Source organism: Dendrobates tinctorius, unplaced genomic scaffold (assembly GCF_039654945.1).
Source record: "Dendrobates tinctorius isolate UK_male_01 unplaced genomic scaffold, ASM3965494v1 ptg000070l, whole genome shotgun sequence".
NCBI lineage: Eukaryota > Metazoa > Chordata > Amphibia > Anura > Dendrobatidae > Dendrobates > Dendrobates tinctorius.
This window is the reverse complement of record NW_027361738.1, coordinates 55,187,601-55,203,699: the sequence shown is the minus strand read 5'-3', so window position 1 is coordinate 55,203,699 and position 16,099 is coordinate 55,187,601. Positions and strand designations below refer to the sequence as shown.

General features: G+C 45.8%; 1 protein-coding gene across 19 annotated transcripts in view; it reads right to left on the bottom strand.

The window, feature by feature from the left end:
* The window catches only part of PARD3 (par-3 family cell polarity regulator), a 656,180-nt gene extending 644,899 nt beyond the window's left edge, over positions 1–11,281 (bottom strand). For 13 of the 19 annotated variants that reach the window (XM_073581663.1, XM_073581668.1, XM_073581665.1 and 10 more), the window contains exon 1: positions 10,958–11,280. In XM_073581663.1, coding sequence (XP_073437764.1) covers positions 10,958–11,077 — 120 coding nt within the window. In that variant the 5' untranslated portion in view covers positions 11,078–11,280. Of the gene's footprint in view, positions 1–10,957 lie in introns of all 19 variants that reach the window. The other 6 variants (XM_073581664.1, XM_073581672.1, XM_073581680.1 and 3 more) reach the window with 2 other exon arrangements.
* Positions 11,282–16,099: the final 4,818 nt, after the last annotated feature.

Here is a 16,099-nt window from a genome sequence, read left to right as displayed (position 1 = left end):
ACTCACATCCACTGATTTATGTACCAAATATGAATTTAGTGATAGATGTTGAAAATAAAAACAGAATGCCGCTCTTTATGGATCATCCTCTATAATAACTTGCAACCAATTATTGAAAAATATTCATGAAAAACTATGATTAAAATCAGAATGAATATTCCAAATATCAGCAGGACAGTATGGAAGTACAGACAACAGAAAAGTCAGCAAGTGCTGTTATTTTCTCAATAAGTGTAATCTATCCGCAGAGAAGATGGTATTACACGGCTTCTGACACAGAGCAGACTAAACACTGGACACGCCGAAAGTGCTGACTGAGCGCTAATGTGGATTACTCCCCTTCTCCTGCCCTCGCACCATCCAGATATTACTATAGTATATACTGAGCAACGGCAGGGACTCTTTTAAATTATATGGAAAAACAAAGCTCTTCATGATCGGACTGACAGATGTTTAAGAGAAGATACGAGAGCCCATGAAAGATGTTCAGCCGCGTCCTCATCCTGTTCAAACACAGTGTGCAGACTGCAGCCGATCAGCGACCACTGATTGACTGCAGTTGCCACACGACACCGAGCAATTCTAGGGGACCACCGTACTTAATGCAGAGAAGTGGTGCAGGTCCTGGGGTCACAAATATACATTTTTTTCTTTTTTAATAGGTTTTGTTACACCAGCCCGCGACAATGAAAATTAACTTGTTCATTACTGAAGGGATGAGAATGATTAGGAAGTGCACTTTTAAGGCTGTGTGCCCACGTTGCTTTTTTTTTTTTTTTTTTTTACGCGTTTCTGCCGCATTTTTGCCACAGCGGAAATGCTGATAAAACGCATCCCCAGGCAATTCTATGGGATTCCGCAATTACTGTGCCCATGCTGCGGATTTTACCGCCATAGGATTGCATTGAAACGCTCACTTTATGCATGTGGCTATGGCCACCATGCGTAAAGTGAGCGCTTCATGTGTGGATGGTACCCAGGATCTGGAGGAGAGGGACTGTCCTCCATGCCCTGGGTACCATATCCCTGTAAAAATAGAATTAAAATTACAAAAGAAAAAAAAAAGAGTCGGGATATACTTACCCTCTGTCGGCCCCCGAAGTCTTTCCCGCCTCTCAGCCACGCTGCTAGCATCTTTCGTTCCCAGGGATGCATTGCGCGAATGACCTCTGATGACGTAGCGGTCTCGCGTGATGCTACCTCATCAGAGGTCATTGTCGCGACTCGCAAGGCATCTCTGGGAACGGAAGATGCTGGCAGCGTGGCTGAGAGGCGGGAAGGACTCCGGGGGCCGACAGAGGGTCAAGTATATCCCGATTTTTTATTTTTTTTTTTTATTATTTTTAACATCCTATCTTAACAAGTGTGTCCAACCTGTCAATCACTTTTCCAAGTGATACTGCAAATCGCTTGGAAAAGCGCTAGCATTCCGCAATCTAAAAACGCTTGTGTTTAGCGGGAAAACGCATGCGTTTTACCCGTGGCGGGGAGTTGCGGAAATGCTGCAGACATAGCCTTAAGGCTATGTTCACTCTTTGCGTTTTTAATGCATTTTTCACCTAAGGCAAAGCCTGTTCTTTTGGCAGTAAGAAACTTGCCTCAAAAAAGCAGGTTTTGTTTCGCTTTTGTTGCTTTATTTTTTTAAATCCTTTTTGTCAGGGTACATTTGTCTCGTGTGTGCTGATAAAGCTTTGTGCAAAAAAATATCTGATTCTACTTCATCAGGTTCTGGTCCAAAAAAAAAAAATGCAGTAAAAACTGATACCTGTGTTTTTTTGTCAGCATTTTTTGCACCACCCATTACTTTCAATGGGTGAAAAACACAAAAAAAAAACCCTGAAAGGTGTGACATTCTGCATAAAACATTGTTTTGCACAAAATACTGGGAGGACAAAAAAAAAAAAACAAGCTGTGTACATTAGATTTCCGAAATCTCATACATTTTGCTGGTACTGTACAGTAAAACGCAGCTGAAAATTGGCATCAAAAAACGCAATTTGTGAACACAGTCTTAAAAGATTTGAAGTGTAGACTTATTCTCACTGCGCTATGGCAGTACGTTTAACGGACTGCGTTACACCGTGGTATAACGCGGTGTAAGGCAATCCGTTAACGCTGCCATACACCATTAGGTGGCGCATCGCGACGTATGCCGTAAAGCGGCACGCGTTCACGATGTGCCGTTAAGCACTGATGGAGCCTTGGACGCGGCCTGCAGCAACGCATCCTATACATTGTACGGGTGAAACTTATCTTGCGGAGACTCGCGTCTCTGCCAGATAAATAGACGTGCTGTCCGTCACTGCGAGTGAGCGTCGGTGCACGCATAGTGGGGCAAGGCATTTCTTGAAATCCCATCCGCTATGCTGTAACATCTGGCCGCTGCGGGTTGTCGTCACACAAGTACGCGGCGTAAAGCATGCAGAGTTTACGGATTGTGTGCACAAACCCCGATGGCCCCGTCTCACATAGCGATCTCGTTACGTGTGACACATAGCGGAGACCAGGCCCCCGCTGGATATCGCTGATCGTGCTCGAATGTCCTGGGCCATTTTTTGACCGCTGGTGTCCCGCTGACCAGCATGCATCGCTGTGTTTGACACCGACGAGCGACCTTGTTAGCGACTCAAATCATGGACGCAGGTGTGAGTCGTTAGAATAGCTGCTGTGTGACAAGGTCCCAACGACTGCCGAGGTCGTTATACGGATCGTTGCTGCGTCGTTCAGTAGATCTGTCTGTTTGACAGCTTACTAGCGACCATTTAGCGACGCACCAGCGATCCTTACCAGGTGGTATCGTTGTCGGGTGGTGCGTCGCTAAGCGTAACGGTACCCTTAGTAAGTAATTGATGAGGATCATAATTCCAAAACAAGTCAGTAAGAAGACCGCAAAATGGTTCTCTCTAAAGTGTCCAAGTGACAATACAGAGCACACATGTAGATTAACAGGTATGCCAAGAATTCCATCACGCAGGCTGCTCCACGACCAACTAATACAAGGACGCACCAGCCGGCAGGAGATCCCATTACACGCAGCTATGTTGCCTGTTTTTAGTTCTTGATCAACTTTTTCCAAAAATATAAAATAAAAACATCCTGTACCATCAGCAGGAATAACTAAGGGCACTTATATAACCGTCTATCACATCCTTACACCGGTCCGAAAAGTAGGACATCTCCGGAAAGGAGAGCAAAGTTTCACATTTTCATTCCCACACATACAATTTTCGCGATTCAGATGGAGCCTAGGTCAGAAGCCTGGACGCACAGTAAGAACAGTCCTTACAGGCAGGTTCAGTAACACCGATGTACCTCACACAATCCAAGTAAACAGAGGCTGGCAGGGACCACCAAAACAGAGTTTATTTATTTTTTAAATAGACATTACCTGCTTTTAGAGGAAAAAAAAAAAATTCTAGTGAGCCAATTTCCCTTTTAAAAAAAAAATTGTGAACAGTCGCTTTGTCTGGGTTGAGGTCAAACCGTATCGGACTGGCCAATATGCATCAGTGAGCCATAGGTGACCATGACACAGTGTCAGGACATGCTGGGAATTGTAGTTTCACAACAGCTCGAGTGTAAGCCTAACCCCCAGTATTAGATGATCAGTTGGTTTTGCCAAAATAGCTGGTTATGAGCAACATAACCCTAATGGAGCCTGAAAATGCAAATCTTAGTACCGTAGTTCCCTAACAGAATGGCGATAAAAAAAAAAAATTAAAAAAAAAAACAACCAAATTATAAAAAAGAAATAGTACAGAAACATCTCCCAGTTGGTTATAAGTGAAATCTAATATCTTCAGAATTCCAGTTTTGGCCTGAAGACATTTGACGGAATATTAATAATGTCTTAAGATACATATGTTGCCATCAGTGGATTAGTATCGATCATAGCACATCATCTCGGCAGTCACAGCAGACACCGTGGAGAATATCCTGATCACAGCGCTCACCACTGTCACGTGCCTAGAAGTCATTGCTGGGGCCCACAGGAATGCCAGAGACAACGCAAAAGCGTTTTACAGCAACTTCAAGCCTTTTAACTAGTAATGTGTCTCATTGCCTGACTGTTTTCATGGAAAGCGGAATGAAATCCCAATAAACAGGGAGGATAACCAGAACCAGACAGCAGACTAGTAGGAACCAGGCTCATGTAATGATGTGTCACTCTCATCAGGAAAGAGTGGAAATGCTGATTCTGTTTAAAAAAAAAACCTGTGCAGGAGAAGGAAGAATTGCAGGTTTATCATATGGCACCAGGAAAGCAACCAAGGGATATGAAAAGTCAATCCTTCGGCCCTTTTGCTCTTTGCTTGGCAGATAAACATTTGGCAGCCTATGCCATTTTATAAAGGGGCATACACAAAGAGTATGGAACAAAAAATGGAAACACTGCATATTTAAGGCTATGTACTCACGTTGCAGAGATACTGCGGAAATTTCCGCAGCATTTCCGCAACTTCCGCCGCGGGAAAAACGCATGGAATTCCCACGGAAACAAGGGTTTTTCACGCGATTTTCGCGGGCGAAATTCAAGCACATTCCAAGCGATGCTTCAAATGTGATTGACAGGTTGGTCACACTTGTCAAACATAGTGTTTGACTACTGTGACCAACTTTTTACTATTGAGACCGCCTATGCACCCTCAATAGTAAAAGATAGAATGTTAAAAATAAAAAATCGTGATATTCTCACCTTCAGGCGTCCCGTGCAGCGTCCCCAGGCCTCAGCGATGCTCCCGTTCCCAGCGATGCCTTGCGACAATGACCTTTGATGACGTAGCTGTCTCACGAGGCCGCTACGTCATTACAGGTCCTTGCTGCAAGGCATTACTGGGAACAGGAGTTGGCGGGAGCATCGCTGAGGCCTGGGGACGCTGCAGGGGACGCCGGAAGGCGAGTATAGCCTGATTTTTTATTTTTTATTTTTTTTTTTTTACAGGGATGTGGTACCCAGGGCCTTGAGGAAAGTCTCCTCTCCTCCAGGCCCTGGGACCATCCGCACATGATCCGCTCACTTTGCGCATGGTGGGCATAGCCACATGCGGAAAGTAAGTGGAACAATGCATTCCTATATGTGCGAAATTGCGGCGATTCTTTGCGGAATTGCGGCGATTCTGCAAAAATAATGAGCCTGCTGCCTCTTTTTCCGCTATGCGATTCCGCCGTGGAAAAAAACGCAGCATTAGCACAGCATGTGCGGAATGCCATAGGAATGCATGGGGTGCGTTCTGTATGCATTTCCGCAGTGTTTTTGCGGCAGAAAACGCAGCAAAAACGTATACAATCCGCAACGTGGGTACACAGCCTAACTCTTAGAGTGCCGCAGCTCCAGTATAGGGAAGTAGAGAGCTTGTGTACAAGTTACTGTTCTGATGCAAAATTCGCCTTCTTTAATAACTCAGTATTTGGAAGCATCTGAGCAGCGACGGAATGTAATGTAACACCGTGACCACATTTTATGCACTGCTTTGAACTTTTTTAGATCACAAATCTCTTAAAGGAGTTTTCTGGTAAGCAGATATTCTGACACCATACTGCAAAACTTCAGAGAGAATGGAAACTGCATAACCTATAACCTGTCCTAAAGATATCCTCTCCCTGCTTCCACCTGACATGCCTGAAGCTGTTTGGCTCCGATTCCTTGTATTCCCCTTTTCTTAGGCTAGTTTCACATTTGCGCTTTTGAGCGCAGCGACGGCCTGCGCACGGCCGCCGCTAAGCCCCGGCCCCTGCCGTGCCTCTGCCGGTAGCTCCGCCTACCGGCGCATGACGCTGCATGCGTCCCCTATCTTTATCACTAGGGGCGCAGGCCGTGCGCAGTATGCGTTTGGCGGCGCATGCGTCCTATTCACGGTGCGCCGACCAGCGCCAAACGCAACCTGCTGCAGTTTGGTTGCGCTCGGCGCACCGTGAAAAGGACGCATGCGCCGCCAAACGCATACTGCGCACGGGCTGCGCCCCCAGTGATAAAGATAGGGGACGCAGGACGCATGCAGCGTCATGCGCCGGTAGGCGGAGCTACAGGTGGAGGCGCGGCAGTGGGCGGGGCTTAGTGGCGGCCGTGCGTAGGCCGTCGCTGCACTCAAAAGCGCAAAAGTGAAACTAGCCTTACACATTGTAACCTGGCATTGACAGGACTCCCACTGATTCCCTTTTGTCAGCAAATAACTATTGGGGAAAAGACTCGCTAACTGATTAAACAAGGTCTTGAGGTCCAAGGTGATCGACCCACGAAGACCAAGCGGTTGCAAACATGTGCAGTAGCGATGTCAGCCGCACACCGCGCCGGACAGCAGCACTGTAGGCAACAGCACGGCTTGGTCTTCTACGTAGGTAGATCACCTCGGACCAGCAGAATTTTTTTTTAATTAGTCAGTAAGTCCCCCCCCAACAGTTATACGGCTCACGAAACGTATATCACCCTAAATGTTACTAACTATTGATTTCTGTACACTGCGCAGATTCAGATCGGTAAGTCTAGAGTGTCATAAAGTCACTCGACGCTGAACTGATGCTCTCTGGAGTGCTGGTCTAGATTCATTGATATATCAGCTAACTGCAGGATGGTTGGCTTTAATCAAGTGGAAGTCTTGTTTCCTGAATGGGCACACAACGTCCGTGGTTTTAAGCGTCTTTATTGCAGGTTTTGCGATAAGCAGTCTTTTTTAACATTATATATAACAGTGGATGTATAACAGTGGATGTCTGAAGCTGGGATGGGCGCTGCCTGAGCAGTGTGGCGCCGCAGTCGGCATGTGCGCATACTGTACTTTGACGTCATTTTATTGAAGACATTCTCTTCAACAAACCGGAGCCGGATATCGCAGGATGCGCACGTGTCGACTCCGTCACCATTTTATTGAAGAATTGCACTACAACGTCAACATAGCAGTGTGCACATGTTGCCCGTCGCTTTAAACTCTATGGCCGCTGCGTGCACATTGTCATATTGACTGCAGAGTGTGGCGCTGGAGCCAGTGTGTACGCTTAGAGCACTACGGTGCCATTTTATTGAAGACGCTGACACTGTACCTTCGACAAAATGGTGCATGATATCGCGGGATACACATGCGTTGACTCCAGCACCATTTTATTGAAGAATTCTACTATTCTCCTACAACGTCAATATAGCAGGCTACATTATAACCATGGCCGGCAAGTGCACACTGCTATATCGACGTTGTAGTAGAATTCTTCAACAAAATGGCGCCTGAGTCAGTGTGTGCGCATACTGCCATCTCCAGCGCCATTTTATTGAATACACTGTAAATACAAATTCACGGACACCACATCTTAAAACAATGGCACCGTCAGCGCAGTATGTGCACGCGCTCACCACGGCACCATTTTACTGAAGGATTCTATTACAACGGCATAGTAGCAGTGTGCATGCGCCAGCCATCACCCTTATTCGTATGGCCGGCGCATGCTCACTGCTATTTTGACACTGTAGTACATTACTTCAATAAAATGGTGCTGGAGTCAGTGAGTGCTCATGCCGCGATCTCCGGTATCATTTTATTGAAGGTACTGTATAACTTTACCAATACAAAATGCTCACCACTCGGGCGTAGAACGGTTTCAATAGCTAGTACACTAGTGGCCTCCAAGCCTGAAGAACGATCAGGTCACTTCTTTTAACAGCTCTGATCACGTCCTTGCACACTTGTTTTTGTTCCTACTCGATAAAGATGCTGGGACGGCGCTGAAACGCGTTGTGAATAGAAAAACCCTATTACAATCATTGTTGAAAATTCCGCTTACTCCAGCAGCGCAGGCCACCTAACGTCATTTAGACAACTCCATTCCTTCTCAACTGTGAGGCTTTCAAGGTCTGAAGCGGTAAAAAAAAAAAAAAAAAGCCCTATAAGACAGCACTTTTGCACAGTAAGTCGTTTTGATACTGCTGTGCACAGGTTCATTATTAGCAGCATATTTTACGTGCTTTTTCAGGTGGGTTTTGGAGTGGACCTGCCTGATGAAGACGTCGCGTGCACATACCCCTAGAGAGTGATGGCTTACTGCTAGGGTGTACCACAGCTTCATGATCAATGGAGGTCTAACCTCTGGATGGCCTACAAATCCGGAAAGTGAAGGCTATGCCCCTATAATTTAGAGCTGAATCTCCTTCACTCTCTTTCGTCACACATCAGCCACCCGTACTGTAAGGAGCTGCAGTAAGATCCAAGTCAAGTGATGGCTGCCATCCCATTCAGAAGTGGCTAGAAAAAAAAAAAAAGTAGGTGATAAGAGCTCTACAAGCACAGCAGTAACCTTCATTCTCAGGATCGCATCCTAGAAGATCCGCTGTTAGTGATGTGTCAATTTAAAATACGGAACTACCCTTTTAATGTATCTCGTAAAAAGGTTTTATTTGTCTGTACCACACTTTCTATTGTTACTGCTGCAGTGTGTTATCCCAGTATTAGCCTATGTAGAACACTACCACAGTCACTGGTCTGATCATAGTCAAGAATTCATAAGACCTACTTAAAAGTTAATCAGGGACACAGAAGCAACTTCCCCAACATAACGATCTCTGGTCTAGCTGCTAGAACCCCTTTAGATTAGTGGTAATCAAGAGGGAGAGTTGTTGGCGGGTAATCATATGTAAGAGTATACACAGCACGCAGGAAAACCAATACAGAACCATCATAGCACTGCTTTCATCATCATAATTACAGCAAGTACTAGGGTCATTCCATGGTAACTTATGTTACATTCACAAGCGGAAAACTGAGTTAATAGTGGCTTCAGACTGTTCTTTGAAAGCAGGTACAAACATGAGAATGTATATTGTACATTAAACTATTCTCAATAGATTTCAACAGTTTGATTTTTCAAGAATAGAAATTAAATACCAAAGACTGTATTACTTGGTAACTTACGTTACAACACAAGGTAGTGACTTGCGTTACAGTACCATTACTTCATATGAGAAGTAAACCTATTGTAAGGCAAGTTACTAACTGTGTTGTAACGTAAGTTACCATAGAATGATCCACTACTTGTTTGCATCGGGTAACTTAGCGTTATACGATAGACTAAAGCTATGCTACGCGGAAAAAAATATCAATGTTCGTCCAAAAGTAGCATTTTGCTAGCGCATGCAACATTGCATAGAGTTGTGCAACTGCAATTTAATGAACGGGGGGGGGGGGGGGGGGGGGGGATCAGCAACCTCTACCACTCCAGCTGTTGTATCGTAGAACTACAATTCCCAGCACACCTTGAGTCTGCGGCTATCATATGATTGCAGCACGCTCAATGTTAAATAGGTCGTCCAGCTGTGCAAAGCCAAAGTCCATCAGATACAATTTCCAAGAATGATAACAACACATTTAAAAAGTGGCTGCACTGCTGGAAAAGAGGTATCTTGCTGCATTCATTTTGAAGGTACTTAATTTAACACTACGCATTCCACTGCCATACTGGCATCGTCTCAAGTGAAAAGAAATGGTTTTGAAACGCGCAGTGTTAATAAAACCTTTGAAATAACAGCAATAGACTTTTGCAAAAAAAATAAAAATTTTAGCCAACTCAGAGAAAATTAAATAAAAGGAGCAATTACTTGTGTACTTAAACTGCAGTGATGGCTGTGTTTAGGCCAATGACATCCCATTCTAATCCTCCTTGACCACAGCAGTCACTCACTTCAGTAGTCAGGTGACAAGAAGGAGACATCACCTACTGATCACATTATCTCTGATGGAGTGAGAGAAGTTAGGGGGGTGAGGATACCTCCTGCCACAATGTTCTCTGCATTTATTTATTTGTTTGGGCCAAGTTGAACTTTTCCAAATAAAACAAACATCGCCAGCCATTTTTTTCACAAACTGTTTACTCATCCTCCAAAAAGTAGAAAACGGAGTTTCTACTGCTGCTCCCAATGTCTGACACAGCCAATCAGATAACTGAGCTCACAGATATTATTGTGGTGTAACTAGATGACTGCAACATTTCTTCCAAAAATCAGTGATAATGTACATAGAGCATGAGGATATATCGGCAGGGCATGCGACACTCCAGCTATGGTCACAAACACTGCGGAGGATTGTCATTCAGAGGCATCAGGGTCAATTTCTGGAACTTTTTTCATGCTGCAGCCATGTTACTATGCCATCAAGGCATGCCGAGAGTTGTGCTCGCAGATTGGCTGCTGCGCTGTCGACGATAACCCAGGAGCAACAGGAGAGGCTCAGCGCCGGACCCAGGGAGGGTGAGTAAAGCCCAGTTTTTTCAAAACCCGAAAAAAAAATTTGACATCATCAAGGGATCAGTAACCTGCAGCACTCTCACTCTTGTAAAAAAATACAACTCTCGGCGTGCCTTGATGGCATAGTAACATGGCTGCAGCTGGAAAAATGTTCCACAAACTGACACTAGATGCCTCTGAATGACAATCGTCACCTGGTCCAAAACAGGAGTGACACATGTCTCTGTGTGTAATATATTATATATATATATATATATATATATATAGTCTTATGTCCTATGTACAGTATCACTGACCTTTGGAAGAAATGTTGCAGAAATCTCATGACCCCACAATAGTCCTGTGTGACTACAGATAAAGTTACAGCCAGTCTCCCCACCTGATGTTTGTAAACACTGCACTGCTGGCCACAGGGGAGAAGGGAGCTGCACCTCCTCCAGCAGGATGCATGGAGCTCCTCTCCCTCAGGATCAGAGCAGCAGCAGGTCAGCCCTTCCTCCAGGAGCTGCATGTGCCACAGCCATGATGACACTCACCAGCCAGCCATGCCCCTGCCCAGACAGCAGAGTTACTGCACATGACACACCACCCCCCACGAGATCAAAGAGTGGGGTGCTCCACGATAGAAAACTCACTCGACGGGCTGGACCACCCCTAAAATATGGGGGGGTGGGACTTTTGCCCAAACACAAACAATGCCTCCCTTTCTCCCCGCAGCTGTTCCCCGGCCTCGCTCACCTTCGCTATGGCCTTCTTGTACCTGGTCACCGCTTGCTGTATGAGGCTTGAAACTTTCAAGTTCCCGTCTCCACAGGGCACCACAACCCGGGTCCTCCCGAAGCTCACCGTCACCTTCATACTGCTGCCCGGGGAGTTAGCGGATACCGCCTTGTTCTCCCCGCGCTCCTAACCTAAGGGGTTAATCCAGGGTTCCGGTTTTCCCTCCGTATCCTCCGGTGTCTGCGGGGCCTGCAGCAGCAGCCTCCTCCTCCGCCTCCTCCTCTCCTGCATGTGCGGCTCCTCCCACCACTTCCAGCAGGATTGTGTGACCGCAACGGGTGCATCCAACAGGAGCCAGAGTCCGTGCGTCTAAACCAATCAGCTTCCGTTATGTTTGAGAGACAGAGTTATCTGCCAAAGAGATGCTTACATCGGATGTAGTCCTGCCCCTAATTCTCCAGGTCGGATTGTGATTGGCTGGCGGCGTTCTACTGGTCTGAATTTTGGCTGCGCTGCTAAAATTGTATCATTGATGGTGATTAATAATGTGGTGTCTGCACTGTGCGGCGGCGGCGGAGCTGTGCCTGACACGGACGGGCTGAGCCTGACACAACGAGCTGTGTCGGACACACAGGGCCGGCCCGAACGTATAGGCGAACTAGGCGGCCGCCTAGGGCGCCGACCCAAAGGGGGCGCTAGAGAAAAAATTATAAAAAATCTTTTCAAAAGGCAAAAAGTTTTAGTGATGGAAAGAACAGTGTACATATTTAAAGGGCAAATATGACGCAAGAGAGGTTGGTTGGGTTGGCAACAATTTCGATAGAATCTGAAGTTGCTAAACAAATTAATCTCGGTGACTTAGTGGCATCCTTTTCAAAAAAAAGGCAAGGAAACAAAAATTTTAATTACCTATGGTTGTTTTTGTTTTGTGTTGATTACTTTGTATATATTTGTCCTATACAACTTCTCAGAAGATTAAAGAGTTAGGAGAGAGTTAATTATTGTTGTTGTGGTTTATTTTGCTCCTAAATTTATATCCCAAGTTTTCATCTACTGCCAAGAATAGTAGGGGCGCAACAAAATAGTTTCGCCTAGGGCGCCGTAATCTCTCGGGCCGGCCCTGCGGACACAGCACAGTTAATGGGTCCGTGTAAACACGTACCGCACACGGATGGCGTCCCTGTGCGTTTTAAAAGTCATGGGGTTAACATTGAGACAAATTGTTTTGACACACAGACAGCATGCGGACAGCACACAGATGCCACACGAATGTGACAAATTGACTCACAGCTACGGATATCCGTTTTTTCAGGTACCGCAAATATCAGGACGTGTGAAAGTGGCCTTATCTATAGCTCTTATCTAGTTAGAACCAGGGATAAACCCAAAATGAGCAAATACCCTGCAGTAAGTGCATAGTATCAGGACAAGTAAATAACATGGGGGACATCGCTCAAATTGGTTTCATCTAAAGAGCGTAAAATCCATCCCAACATGATGAGGTGTACCCCGTCAGGATGGCCCTAACCTACCTCACTGTGTGCCAGAAGGCCTCAACTAGAGGGGCAGAGCAGGACCCCAACCTGTGCATCTTGTCTCTTTAGCTTTCCATGGTCAGTCGGGTCCTGCTCTGGCCCTGGGTATTTTGAGGCCTCCTGGCACCTAGAAAGGTGAGATACTAGAGTGAGGGACAGGGGCGGACATCTAGCTGGTGGCTCCAGGGGGCACATGGCCAGATGGTCCTCATATGTGGGATTGCCCTCATCATATGTGGCGGGCAGGGCACGATCCTGCAGCTCCGCCGCCTGCAGGAGAGAATGGCAGCAGAGATGTTGGGATCTGTCCTATGCTTCTTCCCCGGCACAGGTGCCCATGCCTGTGTCATTTAGAAAGTTGACGGCGAAGAAGAAAGAAGCTATGTCTCGGGGGAACAGACAGAGAGGTGTGTTATTTTATTTTTCTCAATACACTGGAGAGCGGTCAATGAGAGATGTGGTGGAGATGACAATGAGGGATGTGGAGGAGAGGACAAATGAAGGATGTGGAGGAGAGGACAAAGAGGGATGTGGAGGAGAGGACAATGAGGGATGTGGGGGAGAGGGAACTGAGGGATGTGGGGGAGATGGTAATGAGGAATGTGGAGGAGAGAACTATGATGGATGTGGGGGAGATGACAATGAGGGATGTGGGGGAGATGACAATGAGGGATGTGGGGGAGATGACAGTGAGGTATTTGGAGGAGAGGACAATGAGGAATGTGGGGGAGATGACAATGAGGGATTTGGAGGAGAGGACAATGAGGAATGTGGGGGAGATGGTAATGAGGAATGTGGAGGAGAGAACTATGATGGATGTGGGTGTCATGTCGGACGCTGTTCACACCACAGCGTCCGGCAGGCAGAGGTAGTTCCACCTCCAGCCACTATAGCCTCAGTGGCGCCGGCTTGATCTTCAGGCTCTCGGGGGTTAATCCTGCTGGAGACCAGGTTGGAAGGTTAGTCACGCCCACGGTCTTTAAATAGTCATACTGGCATATGGGCGTCGCCGATTATAGCTTGTGTTTCATATCAAGTGGTTCCGGTCTGGAGTGGAGGTGTTCAAGAGAGAGAGATTCATATCTGGTGTCGTATGATCCGTCGTTATCCTTTCTCCTTCCCATATTTGTGTTTAGTTGTGCCCTGTTCACATTACTGTTTATTCCTGTGTGTGTGCGGTGCAGTGCAGTTTAAGTTCTCCCTGTCTGTCTTATTTGTGTGGGAGCTTTGGTGGTGTGTCTCCTCACTGGGTGGAGGGTTAAGTGCAGGGCTGAGCAGGAGATAAGGAAAGGACGGAGGCTCAGGCATTTGCACCTTCAGCAAAAACCCTGGGTTGAGGGTCAGACAGGGTTTCCCCTAGTAAAAGGGACACCACAGGGGCCCCGGGTATTTCAGCCTTAGTTGAACTAAGCCCCCGTGACAGTGGGGGAGATGACAATGAGGGATGTGGGGGAGATGACAATGAGGGATGTGGGGGAGATGACAATGAGGGATGTGGGGGAGATGACAATGAGGGATGTGGGGGAGATGACTATGAGGGATGTGGAGGAGAGGACTATGAGGGATGTGGGGGAGATGTTAGTTATGACTAAACTTTTATTTTAGGGCTGGGCTAATTTGAGTATGGGAACATTCTGAACTATGATTAAGAACCAGTCGGTTTTAAATGTGTATGGCCATGAGTTTCCCGGGTTACTTACCTTATTTCTAAACTAATGACAGCCCCCCCCATGCAATAAGGGAACATAGAGGGGGTCGCATGGCTACACAGGCCGCTATGTTTTACACTGTATTAAGGTCAATTGGAGGTCAACTGGGCTTTGCTGGCCCTGAGAGAACCGGTTTGAACCAGCTGTGGCCAGCTGTTTTGGCGCTTTTTTAACAACCTCCTATTGGCCCATTTGCTGTTGGCGGGCTGTTTATTTTCTATAAAAGCCCTGTTTTAATGGTTTTCCTCATTAGCTGTTCCTGACAAGAAAAGAAGATTCCCCACCCACCCACTCCTTTTCTCATCTCCTTTATTGTGGTGATGTTTTTATTTGTGGGAAAATCGCCCATTTCATCGACGGATTGGTCTTGGTTATGGGATAATGGTTTATTTATGGATATTTACTGAGTTTTGGATGTCAGTAAAAATTGAATAACCCAAAATAAAACTCACGGCCATTTTTCTTCCAATAATTATAGTGTGTTGTGTTTTTATTTATTATATAAGTCGGTCTTGTGTGGCCATGGTTTTATACCATAATTTTTACAATGTTATATATTACAAAAAATTGTTTTTAAACAGTTATTCACCGATGGTTTGTTGCTGGATACCTTTTCTTCTTTGATACTGCTCGTTTGCTGCTAACAACAACTTCTTTCCGTGCACAGCCATTGGATTCTACTGCGGTGAGCTGGATTTTTTTCTGCAAAGTTTTTTTTTTTTTCTACTCCAGTGTATTTGCTGATAGCAGCAAGAGCAGGCGAGTCTGATGAGAGTATTCATCAGCCGGCGCCTGTGTAATAAATTTAAAAAAATGATGTGTTGTCTCCTATTTTTGATAACCAACGCAGGCAAACTGACAACTTTGGGCTGCATCCCCCAGCTGTCAGCTTTATCATAGCTCGTTATCAAGAATAGAGGGGTCCCATACCATTTTTTTTAAGTTATTTAAATAAATAATAAAAAAGGCTTGGGATTCCTCCCATTTTGACAACCAGCCAAGCTAAAGCCGACAGCTGGGGGCTGGCATTCTCAAATTGGGAAGAGTTCATGGGTATTGGACCTCCCCAGTCTAAAAATAGCAGCTCGCAGCTGAAGCAGAAAAGGTGCTCCTATATGATGCACCAATTCTGGAACTTTCCCCAACTCTTCCCATTTGCACTGGTGCTTTGGCAAGTGAGGTAATAGGTTTCAGATTGATGTCAGCTGTTTTATGGCCGTGGGGTTAGTAATGTTGAGTCTATAAAATACCCAATTACTAAATTCATAGATTATAAGTATAGTCAGAATAAAGTCATGTAATTGAAATAAAAACACTGACACTTTTATTTGTAACTAGCTGAAGAGCCCGGCGCTGCCCGGGCATAGTAACTAACTGTGGTTAGTTATAGCAAATTATAATTATCCTCCATCCCATAGTCCCGTGCCCATATACCCATCATACATATCCACTATCACATAGGCCCGTGCCCATATACCCATCATACATATCCTCCATCCCATAGTCCCATGCCCATATACCCATCACACATCCTCCATCCCATAGTCCCATGCCCATATACCCATCATACATATTCGCCATCCCATAGTCGAGTGCCCATATACCCATCACACATCCTTCATCTCATAGTCCCATGCCCATATACCAATCATACATATCCTCCATCCCATAGTCCAGTGCCCATATACCAATCACACATCCTCCATCCCATAGTCCCATGCCCATATACCCGTCATACATATCCTCCATCCCATAGTCCAGTGCCCATATACCCATCACATATCCTCCATCCCATAGTCAACCATTATGACATCATAATGAGCGGCGGGGTTTGCAACCTATGATGACATCAGCGTCGCCATGGCAACCATTATGACATCATAATGAGGGGCGGGGCTTGATACACACTTTTTCCC